This window comes from Ilyonectria robusta, assembly GCF_021365365.1.
Source record: "Ilyonectria robusta strain PMI_751 chromosome Unknown BGZ61scaffold_1, whole genome shotgun sequence".
NCBI classification, from domain to species: Eukaryota; Fungi; Ascomycota; class Sordariomycetes; order Hypocreales; family Nectriaceae; genus Ilyonectria; species Ilyonectria robusta.
In genome coordinates this window covers 2,980,710-3,002,808 of record NW_025764435.1, presented here as the reverse complement: position 1 = coordinate 3,002,808, position 22,099 = coordinate 2,980,710, and the positions used below count along the sequence as shown (strand labels likewise).

Here is a 22,099-nt window from a genome sequence, read left to right as displayed (position 1 = left end):
CAAAATGCTCGATTTGTTTATTCTAGTCAAACATGTGTTCTTTCCTTCAACGGCCGCAATAGTAGACCAGATATGTGACCTTTGCCACTCTCCAAGACATGGCTCGCCTTTTCGACAATTCCGCGCCGGCTGGGGTCCGGGTGATGCTTCATCAGCGCGGCAGCGGCCTGAATGACGCGTGACAGGATGGCAAAGACCTGGGGCTTCGATCCGTATCCGAGAGGGCCATCCTCTTCGCTCGTCAGATGATCGACTGAGACCAGCCCTCCACATACAGACAATGTCAGATGTTTGAGGGCGTCGTCTTCTAGGCTCCATTGCATGCTCTCGAACGCAACCACCCAGCGCTGGGACTCTCTGACCTCGTCGATGAAGAGATTCTGCTCCTCGATGACGAAGAGGGAGTCGTCGAACTTCAAGGCCTCCTGGAGTTGATCCGCGAACTTGGTCTCGCCATTGTCGACACCGGGGAATTGGATGTCTCCCATGATTCGGCCTGCCACGATGCGGCGGAACGCTGGGCTGTTGCTGAAGTGCTGAGCGAGCCAAGCCACAAGCCGGTTGGCGGCTTCGATAGGGACGAGAGGTTGCCCGAGGATGTTCTTTACGGCGGCTGAGCCAATGTCCCGGATATCATCATCGTCATCGTTTAGTGAGTCATAGACGGCGAGCAGGGCCGGGAGGCATTCCTCGACGGCCCATGCTGAGTCCGTGACGCTGAAGAACGAGGCCAGAGACTCTGCTGCGGCTAGGCGGGTATCGAAGTCCTGAGAAAGCATTAATACCAAGATCAAGAAGTGAGAACATCAAGAACAAAAATAAACCGACCTTGTCGTCCAGCCCCATGTCTGACATCATGTGTCCCCAATTCTGAATGCCTGCCACAGAAACCCCTTGTCGTTGTCTTAGGATCGCCATGATACAACCGCTGATTCTGATGACGGCATTGGTGAGGCCAGGGTTCAACAAGCCCGAATGCAGGCTATTCCATAACCGAGAGAGCGATGAGGCAGAAAGAGCGGATGTAGTATTCGTCTTCAGCGAATGGTATAGCAGCTCCGTAAGATTTTGCAGGGCAACGACTCTTGGCTCGGCCGGACCGATGGCTAAGCAAACGTCCAAGTAAAGGTCGCAGAAGCTAGAGAGGTCAGTCTCGGAAAACGTTGACACGTTCCAGAGCTTCGGAATTGTCTCCAACCCAACCACCAGGCTGTTCACACCCATTTTCTGGACCAAGAGCAGATCTCGGAGATTCTCGACTGGTGTTCCAGACTCTGAGGCGGAATAGACCTCATGAATCACCCGCTGACCCCTCAAGAGAGCACTTTGGGACTTGCCGAAAATTGGAAACTCGAATTGGAGACGCCCAGCGGCTTCTGGTCTTGGAAGTGCTCGCACCATGTTCACAACCTCGAGATACGCAGCTGCGATTTCCGGGGAGTTGAGAGCCTGTATTTGACTCCAATACTGCCCAAGGAATTGGACAAGTCTTGGCACGTCACCTATGGTGTGTTAGTTGCATGGCCCACGATGTGTTCGGGTCATGGACTTACTTTGAAGACGATCTTGTACGACCTCCTGAAGTCTCTCGATGACGAACTTGAGAGATAGTAGAACACCATGTACATAGTTTTGGAAATTGATATTTGCGGGCTGCACAGACTCCGCAGCCAAAGCGGCGATGGCATCGAGCCACTTGTCATGCAGGAGACACGAGCAAAGGGTTCGAGCTGCAATCTCACGCACATGCCAAACCGGGCTAGCTAGGTACCTGGTGATGTGGAGCTGGAGTTCGTCTCGGAGTAGCTCAGGAGGACCGGCTCGTCGGATGATATCGAGTGCTGGAAAGACAGACTCTGCCGCCGCCGAGCCCATGGCTGTGGGTGCCATGATCTCATGACCCGACATGAGAAGATTGAGGAGAACCTTTGGAAGGGAAGGGTAGCGGTGATACGCAATGCGGTTGGCCTTTCCATCCCACCCAGCCTCCATGGTAGCCTTGCTTTCATGGGAGCCGAATAAGCAGTCAATGAGACTGCGCAAGAGGATCAACCCGCAGTTTCGAATAGCCCACAGTTCTGACTTGAGGCCATTAGCGGCCAGCTCAAGACACTGCAGCAAGTACTTCTCCGATTTGTTTCCAACTGCAGTGAGATACGAGCTCTTGAAAATGTCCTTTAGGCAGTTGAAGGCATGCACCTGAGGAAGGTTGGTGCCGTCGGTTTTAGAGACATGGGCTTCAAGGCTGGCAATTTCCATCAGCTTGACCATTACCTGCTCGAAGGAAGGACTTGAGGCATTGGCAGAGAGCACGCCGGTCATCATGGCAGGGATTCCTGCAGATCTTCGAGTTGTCGAAACTTGGGCGACAATGGCATCCATGGTTCCATTGTACCATTTCTCGAGCAAGGTTGGCGTTTGTTGGTCCTCAGCTTCTTGATCTAGGTGCTTGACGAATTGACAACACGTCGCGAAGGTTAGGGATACTGTTGTGAATGCGCCTCGATGCCTCAACGTGGATAGCTGAGTGAAAGATAGATTGCCTATCCTCTCGTATACCTCCCTTGATGGGTGTATTCTTCCCGATTTGGACGTCTGCTTGATGGAGAGAATCAGAGCCCGCATAAGATTGCTGTGAGGAATGTTAACAACGAAGAAAAGTATGGGAGAGTAATTCGGGTTACCTCGCTTCGTGAACTGCTCGGAAGCTGTAACTTAGAATGTCCTTGGTATCCAGCCCATCGACCTCTTCTAGGTCCTCAGGCAAATGGCCCTCTGGTGAGTCGTCGCAGAGGATGTCCCGGACAGCTGCCCACACCCGCTCGCTGCATATCATAAGTCGATCCTGGAGAACTTGCACAGCCTGCAACTCGCTTTCAGAGAACTGCAGCTCTGAGACCACCTGCCAGGTGTAGCAGAGGGAAGAAAAGTCACCATGGACTGGCGCTTCCAGGACTGCTCGGCCCAGATCCTTCTCAGCCACTGACAATTTGGTTTCGAGCCCGCTGATTAGGGTCGACAAAAGAGAAAGGCGATTTTGCTCGCCGTTCGAGAACTTGTAGAGAAGTTGACATACTCTAGCAACACCGTCGGAGTGGTCCGCTCGAGCTGTTCTCCTCGCTAGCTCCTCCGCTCTTTGCAAAAGTTCAGAAAGTTCTTCAGATGCACTGATCCTGCCTCCTGTTGACATGAGAGTAAAGCATGTGTACCGTTCATCCGAGAAGATTTGCTTGAGCACAACAGCTGAATGTTCTCGAACGTCATCAAAGGGATCCATTATCAAGTCAGACAGAGCCCTCAGCCACGTGCCGTCGAGTCGATCGAAGAAGAGCCGCTGATCATCGGATGTTTCCCATGTCTTGCCCTTTTCTCCTTCCATGCGAAGTATGAACTTGACTGCTTTTAGAGATGCAATGTGTCTTTGATAAGAAGCAGTTGGGGTCAATTCGCTGCACAGGAACCCGATATACCAGAAAAGGAACTTTTCATGACACTCCAAGTATTCAACCAGCTGCGCCTCGGGCAGTGATATTAAGTTGGCGCGATAAATCACCGTGTTTGACTTGCTCGAAGAAGTGCCTTGTGCCTCATTCTCCTTCTGGACTTGGGCAGCTGCTCGAGGTATGCTTCGCTTCAGCACGAAAATGGCACCTCTCACTCTCTTGAACATGTCTCGAACCTTACTGGAGATGTCGTTTCGGAATTTGGCATCCGACTCGGCGAAGAAGGCCGCCATATGTTTCCGTAACAACTCCAGCGCCTTGGAAGAATAGGGCCGCGTGGTTAAAGGAGAGCTGACTAGAAGAGAGAAGGCAAAGGATCGGACCTCGGGCGAAGGATGAGCTAGAACACTCTCTAGAACCTTTTCGTCGAGAATAATGGATAACGCTTCCTCGCTGGGCTTTTCATTGCCGCTCAAAGCTGCAATCATTAGCCAGTATCTTGAGTCACTTTGGTGGAGCAAATTACCTGGTTCCTCCACTAGTCCAACCTTCTTTCCAGTCTCGAGAGCAGCCAGCTGTAAGAGCGCTGGGATATCTAAGTCCAAGCTGGTACTTGCTGAGACAGCTTCGTAGTTATTCATCCTCCTCAGGAACAATAAGGCCTCTGACTTATCAGCCTTAAAAAGAGAAAGAAATATGTAATTCTTGACAGGCTCCAGGATCGAAGACTCTTCGGTTAGTGCTTCCAGCAGCCACTGGTGCCATATCTCGATAGTTAGATCCGCTGGCTTCTCGGGGGTCCGTCGGCGCAATGCACGGTACAAGACAACAATGAACCTCCCAGCAACTGGGCAAACAAAGTGCAATCTCATCCAGTGAAATAGCTCAAAGAAGATATCCTTCCATACTTCAAGACTGTCACTTGACACTTCTTTTTGCTGGAGAGTCACATAACTTGAGTAGATCTCTTCAACAGAGACGATGTCCTTAGTCAAGAGATGATCTAGGGCCTTGATTGCGGACTTGGCCAGGGGCTTAGCCGATATTCCTGCAACGATGGAGACAAGGTTGTCCAAGATCCCTCCCTTTGTCAATTGTGAAGCGTCCTCATCTGGATTCCTTCTTATGAGCCGGGGCAGTAACTCCAAGACTAATCTCATGGAGCGGTGGTTGTCTGATTCATTCCACTCGATGTAGAAATTGAAGAGCTTCAGGGTAATATCTCTGGTAAAAGCCCACACCCGGAGAACTTGTGATCTTGATTTTGAAGCCTGTTCCACGAAACCACAAAGTTTTACGCAAGAGTTTCCAGACGCTGATCTGGGCTGTGCGGCATTGTCAAGGAGTTGTGTAAAGATTGACTCGGCCCAACTATTTTGTCCGCTTAGAATACATGACTGGAAGTTTTTGGAATAAATGCGCACCTGGCCTGGCTCTCAGCTGGCTGCTCTTCGACCCATTTTGAGATGTGATTCGAGTTGGCAATTAAGTCGTCAACCTGCTGGGCGTTGTCCCGCATCGTGATGTCGGATTTTCCAGTCGATGCAGGAGGCAAACCCTTTGTCTCTGCGCTTCCCCGATACAATAGCAGCAGAATACAAGATCTAGTCCACTCTGATTAAAGAGATTTCCTCTTTATCCAGAGCTGTCGTCGTCCCTCACGGTGATCTAGCTCCAAGGCTTGGTAGGCTTTTGCGCCATAGGAGCTGCGAAGGCCCACATCACGTGCCAAACCCCGTGAGAAAATTTTGCCCTCCCGCAGTGCCCCACCACTACCGAGTCCCACACCCGCAGAATTTGGATTTTAGCAAAATCTTGAAATTCTACCTGAATCCGAACCTCAACAACACACGCTCCTGACCACCATTAGATACTAGTGAAATCTATTGGGAGACTGTCAAGATGTCGAAGATCACAGTCGGTACGATTACCCTCGGGCATTGCGCTCTAGTCTCTAGTCTAGAGTCTCGATGCCCTCGTCGCCGCAAATTGTTCTCGTGCTAACTGCGATACAGCTAATGTCCGGACGCAAGTCGCTGAGCTCTTGGAGTACTCCAACGAGACCAAGAAGCGCAACTTCCTCGAGACCGTCGAGCTCCAGATCGGCCTGAAGAACTATGACCCCCAGCGTGATAAGCGTTTCTCTGGCACCATCAAGCTGCCCGCCATCCCCCGTCCCAACATGGCCATCTGGTACGATTCGAACGTAAACCCCTGATTAGAGAAATCTTGCTGACTTGGTCGTGTAGCATTCTCGGTGACCAGCACGATATCGATCGTGCCAAGCACGGAGGTGTCGATGCCATGTCCGCTGATGACTTGAAGAAGCTGAACAAGAACAAGAAGCTCATCAAGAAGCTTGCCCGCAAGTACGATGCCTTCGTCGCTTCCGAGGCTCTCATCAAGCAGATCCCCCGTCTCCTCGGACCCGGTCTGTCCAAGGGTAAGATATCCAACCCAATTAACCGCCATCGGCATTGCTAACTCCATCACAGCCGGCAAGTTCCCCACCCCCGTCTCTCACGCCGACGACCTGACTGCCCGAATCAACGATGTCAAGTCCACCATCAAGTTCCAGCTGAAGAAGGTTCTCTGCATGGGTGTCGCTGTCGGAAACGTCGAGATGGCCCAGGAGCAGCTGATTGGTAACATCATGCTTGCCATCAACTACCTTGTCTCTCTTCTCAAGAAGGGCTGGCAGAACGTTGGTAGCCTGACCATCAAGGCTACCATGTCTCCCCCCAAGCGTCTGTACTAAGTGTACTTTTGGGATCTTGGCCTAGTCTGGAAGATTCTGTCTGCTGAAATGCGGGAGCTGGCATAGATTTCGGGTCATGGTGACAAAAAGAAAAAACACAATCAGACCACTCTACCTCGTCTCTTTCTCATGTGAAATGCCGTGTATATGCAGTGCAAAAATGGGTTGTAATGCAGTGGGCCCTGGAGAGCGCATAAACCCAAGGCACAAAGTACGGAATCACCGGTGGGCGATGTAACACGGGCGCCGCCTTTGTCCTGAACCTCTCCTCGCGCGAAGCGAAACAGGGGATAAAAATACCATTGGAGAATTGGTCAGCTTCCGTCTCCATCTCTCGTCTCCATATTGGGCAATGCGTCACCCGTACGTAGCTATGCAGGCACTCATGGAACCAGAAAGAACACGGACAATTCGCGGGGAAATGAGAATGTGGACAAGGGTGAGACATATGACACTATAATTTCGCTGGGGTGACACGTAGCGCGGGCAATAACAACAAAAGCAATGAGTGGGTGGAGAACAAAGTGAATTCATGGGCCGCCCCAAGAAAAAAAGTTGAGGTCATCATTAATTAAGTCTACGCAAGTGTGTCCTATCCCGGTATCAATTCGGGCAGCTTTTGGTGACTCGCCAAGCAACCAGACCCCGCCGCCCAACTACTCTAGACAGGGTGCCCCAAACGCCATCGTCCTCAAAGTCCATGTCGTCCAGATTTAAGTGCCGTCGATAACGCCAAACCTCCCTAAATCGCAGTCCTTCCAACCCCTTGTTCGGGAGATAGGGGTCGAGCCACGTCGCTGACGCCGGGGCAATCAGATACGTGCCGTTCTTCTCCTTCAAATACTCCTGGCTCCGTCGATCTGCGGGGGTGTCACACGTCGCGAGTTGGGACAGCTGCTCAAGCAGTAAATCGCCCTTCATGCCCATTACATCTCTCGTTGTGAGCACTTCGTTCTTGCCGTTAAGTAGCCAGACCGGAGGGGTATAAGTCTTCCACCAAATGGCCTGAGTCGCATCTGGCTGCTGGCTTAGAAACACCTGTCCCGGTACAACTCCTCCCTGGTGATAGATGCCCATCAAAAGGCCCAGGAAGATATTGAAAATAATCCAAACGGCTAGCCAAATGCGTAAGACGACCTTGTTCCTTGGCAAATGGATAGAGGAGAGCAACAGGGGAACGGTCGGTAGGAGGAATCGCGCCTCTTGATGCTGGAAGGCCGATAGGACGAGGAGACCCGAAATCGCCGAGTAAAGTCGTAGAGAGAGGTCGGGTTTGAAAATGAGTAGCGCTGCTGCGGGACCTAGCAATAGCGGCAAATTTGCGACCATGTGCTGATACCAAGGATGGATGCCATGCTGGGCCAGGTTCTCGGTCGCGGAGTTGTAGACGAAGTTGTTGAGAGGGGTGATTACGGGGTTGTTGATTAGACCGGCCCAGGTAACGGGTTCAGGGAGGTAGAATGCGGTATCCAGCGCAATGGCAATTACTGAGGTCGTAAGGGCAGCCAAAACCAGGGCTGCAAAAGATGCGGGCCTTAGGCGGCGAGTTAGTTGTGACTCTCACAAGACAGGCTCATGGGGTGATGAGTCTCACCTTTTCCAGAAGACGGGGATCAACCGAAGCCCAGGGACGAAGATAAAAGCTGGAAAGGTGATTCGGTTGAATACTCCGAAGACGGCGACTACTCCAAGAATAGTAGAGGATAGGACACATGATCGTTGCTGTGTGTTGGTTTTATCAGCTGACTTGTACTCGAGAGCCAAAATTGGGGGGGCACACGAACCCGTGCATCGGCGAGACGCTGAATCAGGACGAGACTCCACGCAACCACTAGTGTTTCCACCGAGTTGGAGAACGTATGGGTCTGATAAGTCCAGGTCACGTAGGAGGAAGCAACCAGCAGGACAGCGACGCGACGGTGCCTGGGTGACTGGATCAACTCGTGAAGCGCCCAATCTTCCAAAACGAAGCTGATGACGAACATGAGGACGCGGAGGGTCCAGAAGACGGCGATCGGGGGATCTCGCCATCTTTTCCGTTACCGATCCACAGCCATCGGAGTAGGAGCATGGGGAGACCGTAGACGGGCCATAGTGGGAAGACGCTTCGGATGGGGTTCTCGCTCGTGAATTCCCAGGTGTGTCGGACTGGGTAGCTGAAGATTTGTCCTGTTGGTAGAAAGTGGCATGTTAGTATAGCACCCTTGGTAAAGATCGACAGCCAAGCAAGCTGGGAGATGGGCATCATGCGGGGGAGCAGAGCTGTCTCCCGGGAGAGTAAGGAGTCTGGTCGCCGCGAGACGACGGAGCGCAGGAGGAGAGATTGAGCGTACCTGCGATGACCTCGGGGCCTTGGAAGTTCTCGTCGGGGTGGAGATAGCTGGGCGACAACGCAAACCACAGCCGGATGAGGATGAGAAAAAGATATGTGCGCCGCCACATAGTTTGTCTAGCAGAGCGAAGCTGGCGAAGCGGGCATGGGCTTAGAAGTAGGTCGCAACGGCATCTGGCATATGCGACTGCAACCGCAACTTTTCAACGGCACCGAGTCGGAAGACGGAGAACCGAGTTCCCGGTTACCCTGCGCAAGTTGCAAGACGTTTGTGGGCGCGCGCGTGTACGAGGGTGGACGGCGGGAGGGGATGGAGCTTGGCTGGATGTTGGAGACGTGGCGCGCGAGGGGAGTCGGAGAGTTGGAGTCGATACGTATGCTCTAGGTTGTTGGCGGCGGGCTCGAACTCGGTGAGGGGAGAGAAGCGATAGAAATATTAGGTGCAGCAACGGTGCGCTCGAAAGGTCAAGTAGGCAGATAAGGAGAAAAACATAGAAGAAGAGTAGGTAGCAGAGGGGAGCAGGGTGTATGTATGATTCTCGTGGGGAGGGGGGGAGAATCAATGAGTTTTTGGGGGTCGTCCGCACACAGAAACAGACACACCACAGTGACCACCCACACCACTGCCGGCTGCCGTGTGCAGCGACGGCAACCAAGACACCAGCGTCAAGGGTCAGACAGTTGACGCACAGGGGGTGAAGAGCAGCCCGCCGCCGCCAGGGGCTGCATCCGTCCAGTGGGAGCCAGTGGGAGCCAGTGGGAGACAGCGCCGGAGTCCGGGATGGGCGGAACCACGGATGGAGGCGCCGTTCCCCCCGATTCTCCATCCTTCGCTTCCTTGTCGAATCCGCCACAGAGGGCCGCTAGAAGGCCTTGCCTAGCATGATTTCCAGTGCTTGGCCTTGCTCCCCAGCACTCCCCCAGGGCTGTCCAGCACCTGCTACAAGATGGACACCCAAACCCCCGCCCCTAAGGGCATTGGAGTCCAGTAGCCCGCCCAGGAGGCCCCCCTAAAGCCCTGCTGGATCCTGCCCAGAGCCGTGGGCGCTAAACCGCCCTCGGCGACGATCTCAGCTCGGCGGCCACTGATACGCCGGCCACTAGCAGCAAAGCAGGCAATTCCCAGGCCCATGGTAATCTTGAGCAATTAGAATTCCCAGCGTCCATGGCCTGTTCTTGGGCCTCCCTGCAAACACGTGTTGGCCTCCTATTCTGCGGTTCTGCGCACAGCCATAGCATCACCCGATTTCTTCTGCACCACGGGAGTCCAAGTGCTCTGCACCCACCACCTATCTAGGTAGGTTCCTGTAGTCAAACCACCGGTCGTCCACCAGTCATCCACCGCTCCAAGGCGGTCGAGGGGCTTGCTGTATGCTTTTACGCTTGCACGCCTGCGAGCCTACTACGCAGTACTACCTACATAGTACTTCGAGACCTTCCCTTTTTCTCCCGGATAATACCAATGCCCCTGTCGCACCGTTGAGGTGAGGCGTGCGCGGCGTGGTTGTTGATGCCACTGCCGCTCCCCGCTCCATGTCTCGATGCCCTGCATGCCAATGCTTATCTGGGCAGCCATCACCGCCTTTGTTGGACGATTTGCCCTGTCCATCATGATTCCAGTGCACGCCACAGGAACGCCCGTAGCAACAAGACAACGCAGACAGAGACCACCTTTGCGGGGACTCGGCCGAGCAAGGAGGCTGAGCGCTCCCTTGACCACCATTTCGACCGTTTTCGTTTTCGGCTTTCTTTTGACGGAGGTGAGGGATGGTGGGCGGAGGTGATATCTGACCATGCTTGCGTAGTCGCCGTTCTCAATTGAGACAGGCCTATCTACCTACCATCCACCATGTCCCGGAGGATCTGGCCGGGGCATTCCAGCATCAAGCATCAAGCATCAAGCGTCATGCATCCAGATGGCAGCATCCGACATGCTCTGACGGCGGGGCCACATCATGGTCTGTCCAAGCGCAAGGGTTTGCACGGCTGATGCATTCGTTGATTCCTCCCAACAAACTTACTGCACTCGTAATGAAACCCCACGGCCGACTACGACGCCAGCAAGTCCTCCATTGCCCACGGCCCATAGCCCATTACGATGTTTCGGGTCATAATTAGTGTAAGATGGGCACTACCCCCCACGAATCCTCCGCCGAGCAAATTCCCGGCAATCATTGTCCGTGCTGTTTTGCAATGTCGTAATAAAGGCAAGCTACACAGACGACTGAGGCACGTCTCTGGCTGGATGAAGCATGCCGAGTCTTACAAAGGCTCCCTGGTTTGACCACTTGCCATTTCATTTCATTCGCATTATACATGTCTGCCTTCGTCTCCAGTGTATTCACGATGGATCATGACATACAAAACGAGTCCAAGGCAAACCTAAGACTTGGTGGCTCGTGCCGCCAACTGTTCAAATTGTGAGGAATGCTATGGATCAACTAGTCCGTGTATGGTGGCTACTTTTTCTCTAGACTTTTACCGGATTTCTCCCCGCTGGCGTAACAGGGTAAGTGATGAGGTCTTTTGTAAATGTGGTGATCATGATTACTGACATGACCTTGGGTTAGAAAAGATGTGAATGTGTAAGCTTTGTATTTCGTCTCCTTTGAGTATACCCATCGCTTATGTAGTTGTAGAGTACTTTGCAGGTTATTTGGAGACGCCGTCTTGAACTCCATCATAGAGTTCACAGGCTCTGAACAAACGTTAGCGAGCATACCTATTGACGACCGCCTGACCATATCGAATATGACCACAGAATTTGGAGCTCTTGGTGGTAAGTCCGTGACATTATGGCACCAACTTTCCAGTTTCTAACGGATATTATAGAGATTTTCCTCGTTGATGAAAAGCTCATCTCTTGGTACCGCGCTAATGCCACCACCGCAGCTATGATGAACAGTCCTACGAGTGAGCGTATCAACCATGTGCGCATTGGAGAACTGGAGGAGAATAAGCTGGTAGCCGATCTTGGCGCTGTCTACGCCAAGAAGCTGTAAGGCCATATTTCATCGCACCGCTTTTAACCTGCTTGCCTACTGACAAGTCAGGTCCACTTTGAGCCCTTTCGTCTCCGGTCCCAACAGTGTCAAGGTTGCCATCCGCTGAGCACACTTGAGCCGCAGAACATTGAAATCCAAAAGGCATAGTATGTTTATAACAACCTCCGCCGAAATTTGCAGGGAACTTTTCAACTAACAGAGACAAGTAAACCTTTTATCTTGCACAAACTCTCGTGCTTCGGATATCGCAAATGCAGCGCGCTTGTTTCGCCAGGCTTCTGAGAATGGGGAAACCCTAATGTGCAAGGTAATTAAATGCAGGCTTAAAAATAGAGTATTGTTATTGCGAGCCAGTCCTTTCCTCTGTCTCCGGCAGGGCTGTGACCAGACTTTCGCCAGTCACTCTGCAGCTTGGATAGAGCATATATCAAGCAAAACTCCCAAAGGCAGGACAGTATCACAAAAAATATCCACAAGAGAACATTATTAACCTCGACTCGGCGCAACTGCTGAGAGTGCACACAGGTGATCTCCATTGTAACCAAATGCCATTCCACCAGAGTAGAAGATGTGCCAAACACTTTGAGCCCCTAGTCTAAGCCAACCGATCAGACATAAAACCTATTCCACCTCCGTCTAGAGTTTGTTTTCTCAGTCATATTTGCTCTGCACAATTTTAATGGCCTCAATCACCAGTCTTTAGTTGGCTATGGACGAGCTGAGTCAGCCCCCTAATGAGTGGTAAGGGAGGGAGGGACATCGCGCCCGGAAACGATTAGGTACGCAAATCACCCAAGGGTCGATGTTTGATTTGGGTGAAGCCCAAGAATGATCCAGAAGCTAGCGAACATCAAGGTATAACACGTTACCAGTGAAGATTGAACCTGTGGACAGGGAGCGGAAGAATGTACAGAGAATGAAGGCATGTTGAATTCCTGAACATGAAAGTCGGAGGCGCAAAACAAATGACCAGTGAATCTTTGAAGGTGGCATGGGGGATAGCAATGTTCCCTCCCTCCCCAGGTACTTGGGCACCTGGGTAGGTATTCACACCTCTCGGGACATGACAAAAGGGTGCGGCGGTGGGCCGCTAGGCAGGCAGCGTTCCACTGTCCTCGGAGCCAAACCAAAAGGAACAATAACTGTGCTTTGTTGGAGCGCCCATGTTCGTAGCCTGCGCCGCCGCCTCCAGCACCCGAACCCGAAGGCAGCAGTGGCCATTTATCTCCACTGCACGGCCAACTTAAAACACCTGGCTGCGGCCCTGATGAGCCAGCCTCAAATCTTCCTCCTTTCTCCGATAGCTTCAAAAAAACATTATAAAGCACAAGCAATTCCTCCAAGATCAGGTTAAGAATTTCTTTACCTTTACTTCACCCACACACACAGCTGCTTCATTTCGCCGCACCAAACGCTTCACCCCCACCAGGCTTTGCATCATCAATCTGCCGCACAACCCTGCACCCAATCACTCCAGCCAGGCACATCCCGTCGCGTTGGTTGGTTTTTGTTTTAGCCCCCGCGCTCAGCCCAACTACTTCAGTGCTCAGTGCTCAGCGGACCCCGCAGAATCTGGCTTCTGCCTTCAAGCTCCAACCTCCAACCTGCATCACACCCGCACACGAAACGCCAACCTTCGCTCGCATCATCGCATACAGGCCTCCTGCCGACACTCCATCACCGCTTTCAGATTTATCATCTCAAGTCATCAAAATGGCCGACGGATCCATCGCCCAGAAGGTCTGGCTGGCCTCGAACGACAGTGCCATCATTGAAGTCGGTAAGCTTGCAACACGCCGCCCTCGGGCCCATCTCTCCCTTCTCTCGTCCAGCTGCTAACTGCGCGCCTAGATCGTACCGTTGCCGAGCGATCAATGTTGATCAAGAACATGTTGGAGGACGTCGGTGACGAGCTCATGAACGTCAACAACCCCATTCCCATCCCTAACGTATGTTCGCCACTCTACCCTAATGTCTCCGACGATGCTGACTCACTGCTCCTTAGGTTAACGAGGCCGTTCTCCGAAAGGTCATCGAGTGGTGTGAGCACCACCGAAACGATCCCCCCCAGGCCCAGGACGACGAGTCCGACGCCCGCAAGAAGACCACCGACATTGAGGAGTGGGACCAGAAGTTCATGCAGGTGGACCAGGAAATGCTCTTCGAGATCATTCTTGTATGTCCCCCCCCCAGCGGATCACTTGCCACATGACATGATATGCTAACCATATACAAATAGGCCTCCAACTATCTTGACATCAAGCCCCTTCTCGACGTGGGCTGCAAGACCGTTGCCAACATGATCAAGGGCAAGTCCCCCGAGGAGATCCGAAAGACGTTCAACATTACCAACGACTTCACCCCCGAGGAGGAGGAGCAGATCCGCCGTGAGAATGAGTGGGCCGAGGACCGTTAAAGACGGTGTCAGGAATTGCGGCTTTCTCTCATCACCGTCCGGGCCTCCTAAGGACTAGTGCACGCGTGATGGAGAAGGTGCAATTATGCAATGCTCTCATGCAACGGCGTTGGGATAGCTTTTGGGGAAATTTTGCTGGTTTTTACTTGCATTGACATGATATGGTCGGACAAGGCTTGCTGCGGTATCGCCATTCCGGTCGGGCTCTTCCTAGACTTCACTCTAAATGAACCATTCGAATGTCACGCTTCAGCTCCGAGACCGACTACCAGGTGCTCTGGGAGCCACCTGAGAAACTTAATTCCACGTATTTCTTAACATGAATAGAAGCTCTTATGTAACTGCTCGAGGTCATTTGGTGTCATCGATGTGACACGAAGACTCTGCGACGAGGCGTACAAACGTCGTCTCCGTCGACTTTGTCGGACGCCCATTCCCTTAAACATGGTGAGTGTGCACGTGAGCCGTCTCAGAATTCACGGCGAGTCGACGAGAGCATCCCGATGGTTCAGGCCCGTACTGATGGGGCATCAAAGTCTTTTCATTCCTTTCCCTATGACCGACCGTGACATGCAGTAATCGCAAGAATCGAGAAACCAGGCAACCTGCCCATCCCGTGCACTGATGACACCCCCATGCCGTGACAGTCCTCCCCTCCCTCCGTCACATCGCCGTGATACCATGCCAATCGAGAAGTCGGGTGTCGATGCAGAGGCTCGAGAATGGACGATTTGAGCATTTAGATACCCAGGCGGGTCTTGCGCCAGTGCCTTCGCTTAGCGTTGTAGCTGAATCAGAAGAGTTAGCAAATGGGTTCGTTGTGAGCGTCTCCCGAGAGGATATTGTATGCGGGTTTGGGGGTAAGGATTTCGTGGGAGTCGTGTTTCGAGAACCGGCGTCGCCTGGGAATAATAACGCACCGAATGTTGTTGTCAGTTCGGAGCCTGATCCATTGCGGAACCGGGCGGTTCTGCTTCTGGGCCTTGGCCAGCTTCTGCTTGGTTCGGAAAGACTTGTGGCTCTGGAAAGGAAGATTCATCAGTGTCCAGGTCGGGCAATTTCATCGCAGAGCACGCCGACGACGACGCAGCTTCGCCAGAGGCGGCGCATCGGCGGTACGCATTGTCGTCGACGGGAATGGGCGTGCTCTGGAGGGATTAGGGTCGGGCATACCGGCATCTTGTTGACGTTGCTTATCGAGTCGGTCGATGGTGATGATGATTTTCGAGATGTTGGGACGTCGAAGAATTTTGGCCCGCACGCGCACCAGAGGGCGTAAAGCCCTAGCGAGAGGGGAGGGCTGTGGGCTGGTGGCTTGTGGCTTGTGAGAGTGTGGCGCTGACGCTTTGGTGCCTGAGGCAGACAAGGCTCCACAAGGTATCGAGCTTTGACCATCAGCCGCGAGCCGAAGGAATCAAGGTTAAGGGAGACAAAATAAAGCGTCGCATCCACAGGCGGTGGGCGTCTCGGCGAGCAGGTAACGAGAGGCCTCTATGGCGTCTCTCCCAGGTGAAGCTGGATTTCTCAGCGACATGAACAGCAGTACAGTATCCTGACGTAAGCTGCGATAAGCACTCTGACATGACACTCTGGATGAAGTTCTAGAGGCTGTTCTGAACCCCTATGCTGGCATATTCTCAGACACAATCAAGAACAAGCCAGCGGTCTGAGTGTCCTGTTTTGATCAAGTGACTGTGTCTTGTGTCTGAATAAGTCCGTAGCCTCCGGGCCCAGTAGTCACGGGGGCTGTTATCCCGGCACCAGCGCCGCGGCTAGGTTGCCTAGCAGGTACCTAGGAAATACTGCTTCGTCTTGACAATCAAAATCTGGAGACCTGAAGAAGTTTGGCAGATGAATGATGGATGTTGCACATTAGACGTCTACTACGTATGTAATGATCTAATAAAAGCAATGCGTTCCGCTGGAAGAAAAGAACCGGGCCTCCCCAGCAACGGCTTGCACAGCCATGCTAGATCTGCTGCAAACAGACAGGGGAAGGGGGGACTCAGCGCGCGCCGTGCAGCGCCGTGCAGCACCCTGGAACGCCCTGTAGCACGCTGAAGAGCCCCCAGGCCACGTCGGGTTATTTTGTCGAGCGCTTGGGCCAAGCTCACGGCCAAAAACCAGCAACTTGTCCAAGGCCCGCCCATGTCCTTTTGAATGCATCGGAGGTCCAGAAAAGGGGACCATCTTCTCAGTAATTAGTAAAGCCGCCCTTCGACTTTCTTGCCACGACGACCACAAACGACAACCATAATCCAGCCATCGCTTGCGCCTCGTCCGCCTCTGCCTCTGTCCCTTTCCTATCTGCGACTGCCAACGAAGCACGACGCTCGATCTCGCCGTAACCGAAGCCGCAAGAGCGAACCACCGCCCAGTACCGACTCGACGTATCCCGGGAGGATCCGTCATCTTAATATCTATTCATCATGGGCGCGGGCATGTCATGGCTGTCCGGCCTGATGTGGGCAAAGAAGGAGATTCGGATATTGATCTTGGGTCTGGTACGATGACGTCTACAGCCGCCAGCTAGATCACGACCGCTAACCGGTCCGTCCCAGGATAACGCAGGAAAGACGACGCTGCTGTACAGGTTGAAGGTATGGGAGACCTCTCTCTCTGGTGTTATTGACGAGGAGCTCTGCTAACGGCGTCCATCAGGTCGGCGAAGTTGTCACCACCATCCCCACTATCGGTTTCAACGTCGAGTCCGTCACCTACAAGAATCTTAACTTTAACGTTTGGGTATGGCACCCCTGATGAGGAACGCCATTTGAAACCATATTTTGGCAATGCTGACACATAATCTCGTACAGGATCTTGGTGGCCAGACCAGCATCCGACCCTACTGGCGGTGCTACTACGCCAATACGGCAGCCGTCATCTTCGTCGTCGACTCCACCGATATCGAGCGATTACAGACGGCATCGGAGGAACTCTCAGCCATGCTGAACGAGGAGGAGCTAAAGGATGCGGCGCTGCTGGTCTTCGCCAACAAGCAGGATCAGCCCGGTGCCAAAGGTGCTGGTGAGATCTCAGAGGCACTGCGCCTGGGCGAGCTGCGGGACCGCAACTGGAGCATCATGGCCTGCTCAGCTGTTGATGGCAGCGGTGTCAACGAGGGCATGGACTGGCTCGTGGTAATTACTCCCTCCTTTCGCTTCCCCCTTTCGGATACTCCGTCCTGGGCGCAATATACTAACCAACCCGTCTACAGCAAACCGTATCGTCGGACATCTAAGCGAGGGTGACGATTTTCCGGTTCAGTCGGCATTGTACAACAACGAAATGATGATACTACTACCTCACGGTTCCGTCGCATCTGGGTAGACAGCGTATATGGAGAGACCAGGAGATCTCGGCGTCCAGGGATGAAGAGGGATCGGGACCGAATCCGGAGACTGAACAGCATTTTGGGTGCTCATGAGAAGGACGTGACGGCGGACGCTGGAGTCAGAGTGACATATGATAGTAAGAATATCTAATGCTATACCCAGGAACATGTGTCCTGGCTATGATTCTCGTTTGTCGGGGTTTGCTGGCCACTTCGAGTGTATCCAGCGGGTCATCCGAAGGCGCTCTCTAGTACTCCACTCGATATAAGATATTAGTCAAGAGATGGAGACCGGTCAACCAAGTGATGAGAGAGCCACGCTCACAAGGCATCAGTTAGAAAACTGAGTGCGTCCGATACATTCATGTGTATCATGCTCCCAAAATGGTAGTCAAAGTGAGTTGAGAGAATTCGAATGGAACTCGAGAGTAGAGGGTTAGTAAGCTGAGTTCCGAACATCGCTATCCAACCCCAGCTAGTGGCAGGGGGGAAAACGTCACCAGTCGATGCTACTTTTGCCGTGCGTGCCATGTGTTTCCTGGAGTGTGCGTGTCATTGACTAGACTATTGTGATCTGTTATCTGTTCCTGAGCGTACAGTATCTCGCACCGTCAAATCCCTTCGCGCAGCCAGGTATTAGAAATCAACGGCGGGTGTCCCGAAAGGTGGGGGGGGGGCCTGGAGATCAATATCCAGCAAGAATTTAGACAATGACGATCCGAAAAGATTCTTTAGTTAGTGAAGGACTGTTCGTGTCACAGAATAACGATATCATTATCTGCATTTTATCTTAGGACGGATGAGAGCAAAATAGAAGAAGAAACGAGCATGTTGAACAGCTTTATTCAGCCGTGGAGTTGGAGCCGTGCCGATTCCGGGAGTCTTCGCCGACGGCTAGCCGCCAAGCGTCCGCGAAATGCAGCGTGACCTCGCGTTCCAGCAAGGCTAGCGGTAGCAGCGCAGCGCGTTGCCACACGCGTCTACATTTTCTGACCCCTCAACTGAAGCAAGCAGTGCGATACCGCAAGCGAGGGCGAGAGAGTACGTATTGGGCTAGGAACTGTTGCATTATCGAATCCTGCCCATGCCATATGATAAATGAGTTTTCACGCTCCATCCTTGCTGGCATTGTGCTCGGGCGATACCGCCGGCAATAAGGTGAGGTGGTGAAAGATTTGAGGAGCAGCTGCTCCGGAGCACAAGACGGCCGGATGATCAACAGCGGTTGGAATTTGGTTATCAGGTTATGGCGGGTGGGCGGTGGCGTGGCTGTCATCATAGAGCCTCCAACAACGTGGTCAAGACGCTGGTCCAGTGAGAGGTGTGGGACAGAGGATTAATAAGAGAGGGTGTGAGAGTGAGAGTCTGTGACGTTGTCGTGGTTGTGACTCCGTACAGTGTGCAATCCCCCACATGGCAGAGTGCAACTCAACGCGCCGTGCGTCGTTGCTGAGCGATCACTGCATGAAGGTGACGTCGTAGAGCTAAGTCAAAATCAAAAAGTCCCCGCCAGGGCCCAGGATCACAGTTGACCTCTGAGGTGGGTGGGGGAGGATACGATGGAGCAGCCTACCCCAGGGACCAGGACCCGCGATTTGAAGAGAGTAACAGTCAAGGTTTACAAATTGCGACGTCATGAACGGATTGGCCGGCATCCGCTTTGATCCCTTGGGACGGCGCGTAGAGTGAGGGCAAGGGAAGGCGACGGCGGCGAGGTGCGGCGAAGCGGCACAAGGTGCGGCGTGGGATGCGGCATCTGATGCGGCGGGCCTAGCAACAAGGCGAGAGGCAGGGGAATGACGATTCAATATGGACGCGCAACCAGCCAGTATAGCGTTGATCTGCCGGCTTGGATTTATCCCAGTCCTGATTGGCCTCGGGCCCACGGAGTGCTCTCTTGTGCCCATTTACAGCCAGCTCGGCCAGATTCCAAATAGAATTCTCTGAGCGGATATGGCTCCGCGAAGGTCCCCGCACGCCGGCTTGCCGCTTTGGATTGGGACACTGTACGGCGACACTGTACGGAGCATGCCGACACTCGACCGAGGGGAGTTGCAGGAAGGTACCAGGACCCAACGCAGGCAGGACACAGATGGATGCAGGCGGAAAGTGCAGCAGAGTAGGAGTTGCTTAAGAAGGTGCTTCTTCCTCCCTTTTAGTCACGATTTACCTCTTTTTGTCCCGCTTCCCTTTCTGATCTCTCCAATCTCTTCCCTCCTAACTTCAACGTCCACTGCTGTTAGAGCACCACAACCTCACTTACGCCCTCTACTATTCCAACGTTTTTAACTCACGCCTCATTTTCAAAATGCCCTCCAACGAGAAGTCGGGTCACCCGACGACCCTTCGGTACAATGAGAAGCCCGTCTACACCACCTCCAACGGCGCCCCCATTGGCAACCCCCAGGGCTGGCAGCGTACCGGGCCCTTGGGTCCTCTGTTGCTGCAGGACTTCCACCTGATCGATGCCCTCTCTCACTTTGACCGTAAGTTAATTTCTTGCCCTCTTGCCTGTTTGCGCTGTCCGTGGTAGCGCTCAATTGAAGTCAATGTGCTTACACCCGATTGCCTCAGGTGAGCGAATCCCCGAGCGCGTCGTTCACGCCAAGGGCGCCGGTGCCTACGGCGAGTTCGAGGTCACGCACGACGTCAGCGATCTCACCTCGGCCGACATGCTCAACGGCGTTGGCAAGAAGACCAAGGCCGTTGTGCGCTTCTCTACCGTCGGTGGTGAGAAGGGCTCCCCAGACTCTGCTCGCGACCCCCGAGGCTTCTCCATGAAGTTCTACACCGAGGAGGGCAACTGGGACTGGGTCTACAACAACACGCCCGTCTTCTTCCTCCGCGATCCCACAAATTTCCCCCTCTTCATCCACACTCAGAAGCGCAACCCTCAGACCAACCTGAAGGATGCCACTATGTTCTGGGACTACCTCTCCACCCACCAGGAGGCCGTCCACCAGGTCATGCAACTCTTCTCCGACCGCGGTACCCCCTACTCCTATCGCTTCATGAATGGCTACTCCGGTCACACTCACAAGTGGACCAAGCCCGACGGCTCCTTCGTCTACACCCAGGTTCACCTCAAGACCGACCAGGGCATCAAGACCTTCACTGACGCCGAGGCCGGCAAGATGGCCTCGGAGAACCCCGACTTTGCCACTCAGGATCTCTTTGAAGCCATTGAGCGCGGCGAGTTCCCTAGCTGGACCGTTTACGTCCAGGTACTCACCCCCGAGCAGGCTGAGAAGTTCCGCTGGAACATCTTTGACCTGACTAAGGTTTGGCCGCAGAAGGATGTCCCTTTGCGACCATTTGGCAAGCTCACCCTCAACCGAAATGTTCAGAACTACTTCGCCGAGATTGAGCAGGTCGCTTTTTCCCCTTCTCATCTTGTCCCCGGTATTGAGCCCACTGTCGACCCCGTCCTGCAGGCCCGTCTTTTCTCTTACCCCGACACACATCGCCACCGTCTCGGCGTCAACTACCAACAAATCCCCGTCAACTCTCCTCTACACGCCTTTAACCCCTTCCAGCGGGACGGCGCCATGTCTATCCACGGAAATTATGGGAAGAATGCAAACTACCCTTCAACTTACCGTCCCAACACATATCAGCCTGTATCGCCTGTCAACACTCAAGAGCACTGGGCTGGTTCAGCTGTCCACGCACTTTTCCAAGAGGTTAACGACGACGACTTCGTCCAGGCCAAGGGTCTTTGGGATGTCCTCGGCCGCACTCCTGGTCAGCAGGATAACTTTATTGGAAACGTCTCGGGTCACCTTTCCGGTGCTCATTCGGATACTCGCAAGCGAACCTACGGCATGTTCTCGCGCGTCGACGCCCGCCTCGGGGCCAAGATTGAGGAACAGACGGAGAAGCTTGCCAAATAGGTATTTGAGTCCTCGGGCTGTTTGTAATGTGATATGAAAATTTCTGTATGATAGTCGCTCTTGGAACTGTCGTCTAGACTCTTGGGTAGTGTTGAGTCGATACCAAATGAACTCAATTCATTAAAAGAACAAGCCTTGTGAGAAATCAATGTGTGAAGTGATAAATCATGCGTATACCTCGGGTTACAATCTAATCTCATCATAATTATGTTTTGGCTGAGGTCACAAGATAAGGGCTACTCCTTTCTCATCCTCTTCGGGATCTTCATGTCTAGCATTCAACCCTCTTCGCGACTATGATGATTGCTATCAAGAACCTCTACCCCGTTCGCCTAGTCGGATCAGGTCGAGTCCCTTGCCATTCGGGAGCCTAGCCTAGGTTGAAATGTTGGGATTAACGATACTGACTGGCCAGTTATTTGGCTAAAGGATTGACTTGGGTAGGTTTGGTACGAGGGGTCTCCTCGATGATATTATTCGGCCTCTGCATCGGCATACAATGAAAGGCCCCGTCAATATGGTCAACGGTGCTCACTTACGAGGTTCTATTTCGAGGCCTGAATTTGAGCGAAATCAATTGCTTCGATTTCCAAGGCTAATATTTACAACTCCATCACCTATCGTGTATATATGCCCTAACAAGCTGCAGCGCAGAGAACCATATCCCTTTCCACGAGTGCATGTCGCTCGTTTCAAACCTCCCAACTCGAGTCCCAGCTTAGCTAATTTCTATCTTGCACATGGCCCTCCTGTCACGAATCCCATATCGTAGGGGACCATGGACGGCGCCCAATTCATCCACACCCCTAACATCTCTTTCCCCTACCCGCCGACCTGTCACGCCGGACATATATCACACCTCGTTCGCATCCCGCAAGTCATTGTATCCACGTTTCAGTGGTGTCCGAGCTTGCTTGG

General features: G+C 53.1%; 9 protein-coding genes across 9 annotated transcripts; 5 read left to right on the top strand and 4 right to left on the bottom strand.

Annotated features, from left to right (window-relative positions):
• Positions 1-3: 3 nt before the first annotated feature.
• On the bottom strand, positions 4-5,173 carry BGZ61DRAFT_438838 (putative death-receptor fusion protein-domain-containing protein). Its single transcript, XM_046244291.1, has 6 exons — positions 4,868-5,173; positions 3,970-4,814; positions 2,685-3,921; positions 1,554-2,632; positions 829-1,502; positions 4-767 (listed from the first exon to the last, which is right to left on the bottom strand). The coding sequence occupies exons 1-6, from the start codon at positions 4,960-4,962 to the stop codon at positions 27-29; spliced, it is 4,671 nt and encodes a 1,556-aa protein (XP_046112492.1). The 5' UTR covers positions 4,963-5,173; the 3' UTR covers positions 4-26.
• Positions 5,174-5,345: 172 nt separating this feature from the next.
• On the top strand, positions 5,346-6,201 carry BGZ61DRAFT_488914 (ribosomal protein L1-like protein; the record flags this gene model as incomplete). Its single annotated transcript, XM_046250163.1, has 4 exons — positions 5,346-5,364; positions 5,459-5,636; positions 5,693-5,886; positions 5,939-6,201. 4 exons carry the CDS (start codon positions 5,346-5,348, stop codon positions 6,199-6,201), a joined length of 654 nt encoding a protein of 217 aa, XP_046112491.1.
• Positions 6,202-6,726: 525 nt separating this feature from the next.
• On the bottom strand, positions 6,727-8,556 carry BGZ61DRAFT_438832 (Alg9-like mannosyltransferase family-domain-containing protein). Its single transcript, XM_046244290.1, has 4 exons — positions 8,211-8,556; positions 7,986-8,172; positions 7,796-7,923; positions 6,727-7,735 (listed from the first exon to the last, which is right to left on the bottom strand). Exons 1-4 carry the CDS (start codon positions 8,447-8,449, stop codon positions 6,805-6,807), a joined length of 1,485 nt encoding a protein of 494 aa, XP_046112490.1. The 5' UTR covers positions 8,450-8,556; the 3' UTR covers positions 6,727-6,804.
• Positions 8,557-9,867: 1,311 nt separating this feature from the next.
• BGZ61DRAFT_471112 (uncharacterized protein) lies at positions 9,868-10,328 on the bottom strand (the record flags this gene model as incomplete). Its single annotated transcript, XM_046248172.1, has 2 exons — positions 9,868-9,924; positions 9,954-10,328. The coding sequence occupies 2 exons, from the start codon at positions 10,326-10,328 to the stop codon at positions 9,868-9,870; spliced, it is 432 nt and encodes a 143-aa protein (XP_046112489.1).
• Positions 10,329-10,965: 637 nt separating this feature from the next.
• BGZ61DRAFT_471111 (uncharacterized protein) lies at positions 10,966-11,644 on the top strand (the record flags this gene model as incomplete). The annotated part of the gene is made up of 6 exons (XM_046248171.1): positions 10,966-10,977; positions 11,008-11,042; positions 11,104-11,118; positions 11,173-11,312; positions 11,366-11,531; positions 11,587-11,644. The coding sequence occupies 6 exons, from the start codon at positions 10,966-10,968 to the stop codon at positions 11,642-11,644; spliced, it is 426 nt and encodes a 141-aa protein (XP_046112488.1).
• Positions 11,645-13,251: 1,607 nt separating this feature from the next.
• On the top strand, positions 13,252-13,954 carry BGZ61DRAFT_471110 (SCF complex subunit Skp1; the record flags this gene model as incomplete). The annotated part of the gene is made up of 4 exons (XM_046248170.1): positions 13,252-13,318; positions 13,390-13,487; positions 13,544-13,714; positions 13,778-13,954. 4 exons carry the CDS (start codon positions 13,252-13,254, stop codon positions 13,952-13,954), a joined length of 513 nt encoding a protein of 170 aa, XP_046112487.1.
• A 306-nt stretch (positions 13,955-14,260) lies between these two features.
• Positions 14,261-15,150, bottom strand: BGZ61DRAFT_438827 (ribosomal L39 protein-domain-containing protein). Its single transcript, XM_046244289.1, has 2 exons — positions 14,875-15,150; positions 14,261-14,742 (listed from the first exon to the last, which is right to left on the bottom strand). Exons 1-2 carry the CDS (start codon positions 14,991-14,993, stop codon positions 14,694-14,696), a joined length of 168 nt encoding a protein of 55 aa, XP_046112486.1. The 5' UTR covers positions 14,994-15,150; the 3' UTR covers positions 14,261-14,693.
• Positions 15,151-16,244: 1,094 nt separating this feature from the next.
• Positions 16,245-17,402, top strand: BGZ61DRAFT_20807 (ADP-ribosylation factor family-domain-containing protein). The gene is made up of 5 exons (XM_046237983.1): positions 16,245-16,458; positions 16,516-16,554; positions 16,616-16,699; positions 16,771-17,094; positions 17,172-17,402. The coding sequence occupies exons 1-5, from the start codon at positions 16,384-16,386 to the stop codon at positions 17,193-17,195; spliced, it is 546 nt and encodes a 181-aa protein (XP_046112485.1). The 5' UTR covers positions 16,245-16,383; the 3' UTR covers positions 17,196-17,402.
• Positions 17,403-19,596: 2,194 nt separating this feature from the next.
• BGZ61DRAFT_525781 (catalase) lies at positions 19,597-21,181 on the top strand (the record flags this gene model as incomplete). Its single annotated transcript, XM_046252827.1, has 2 exons — positions 19,597-19,774; positions 19,863-21,181. The coding sequence occupies 2 exons, from the start codon at positions 19,597-19,599 to the stop codon at positions 21,179-21,181; spliced, it is 1,497 nt and encodes a 498-aa protein (XP_046112484.1).
• Between the last annotated feature and the right edge of the window lie 918 nt (positions 21,182-22,099).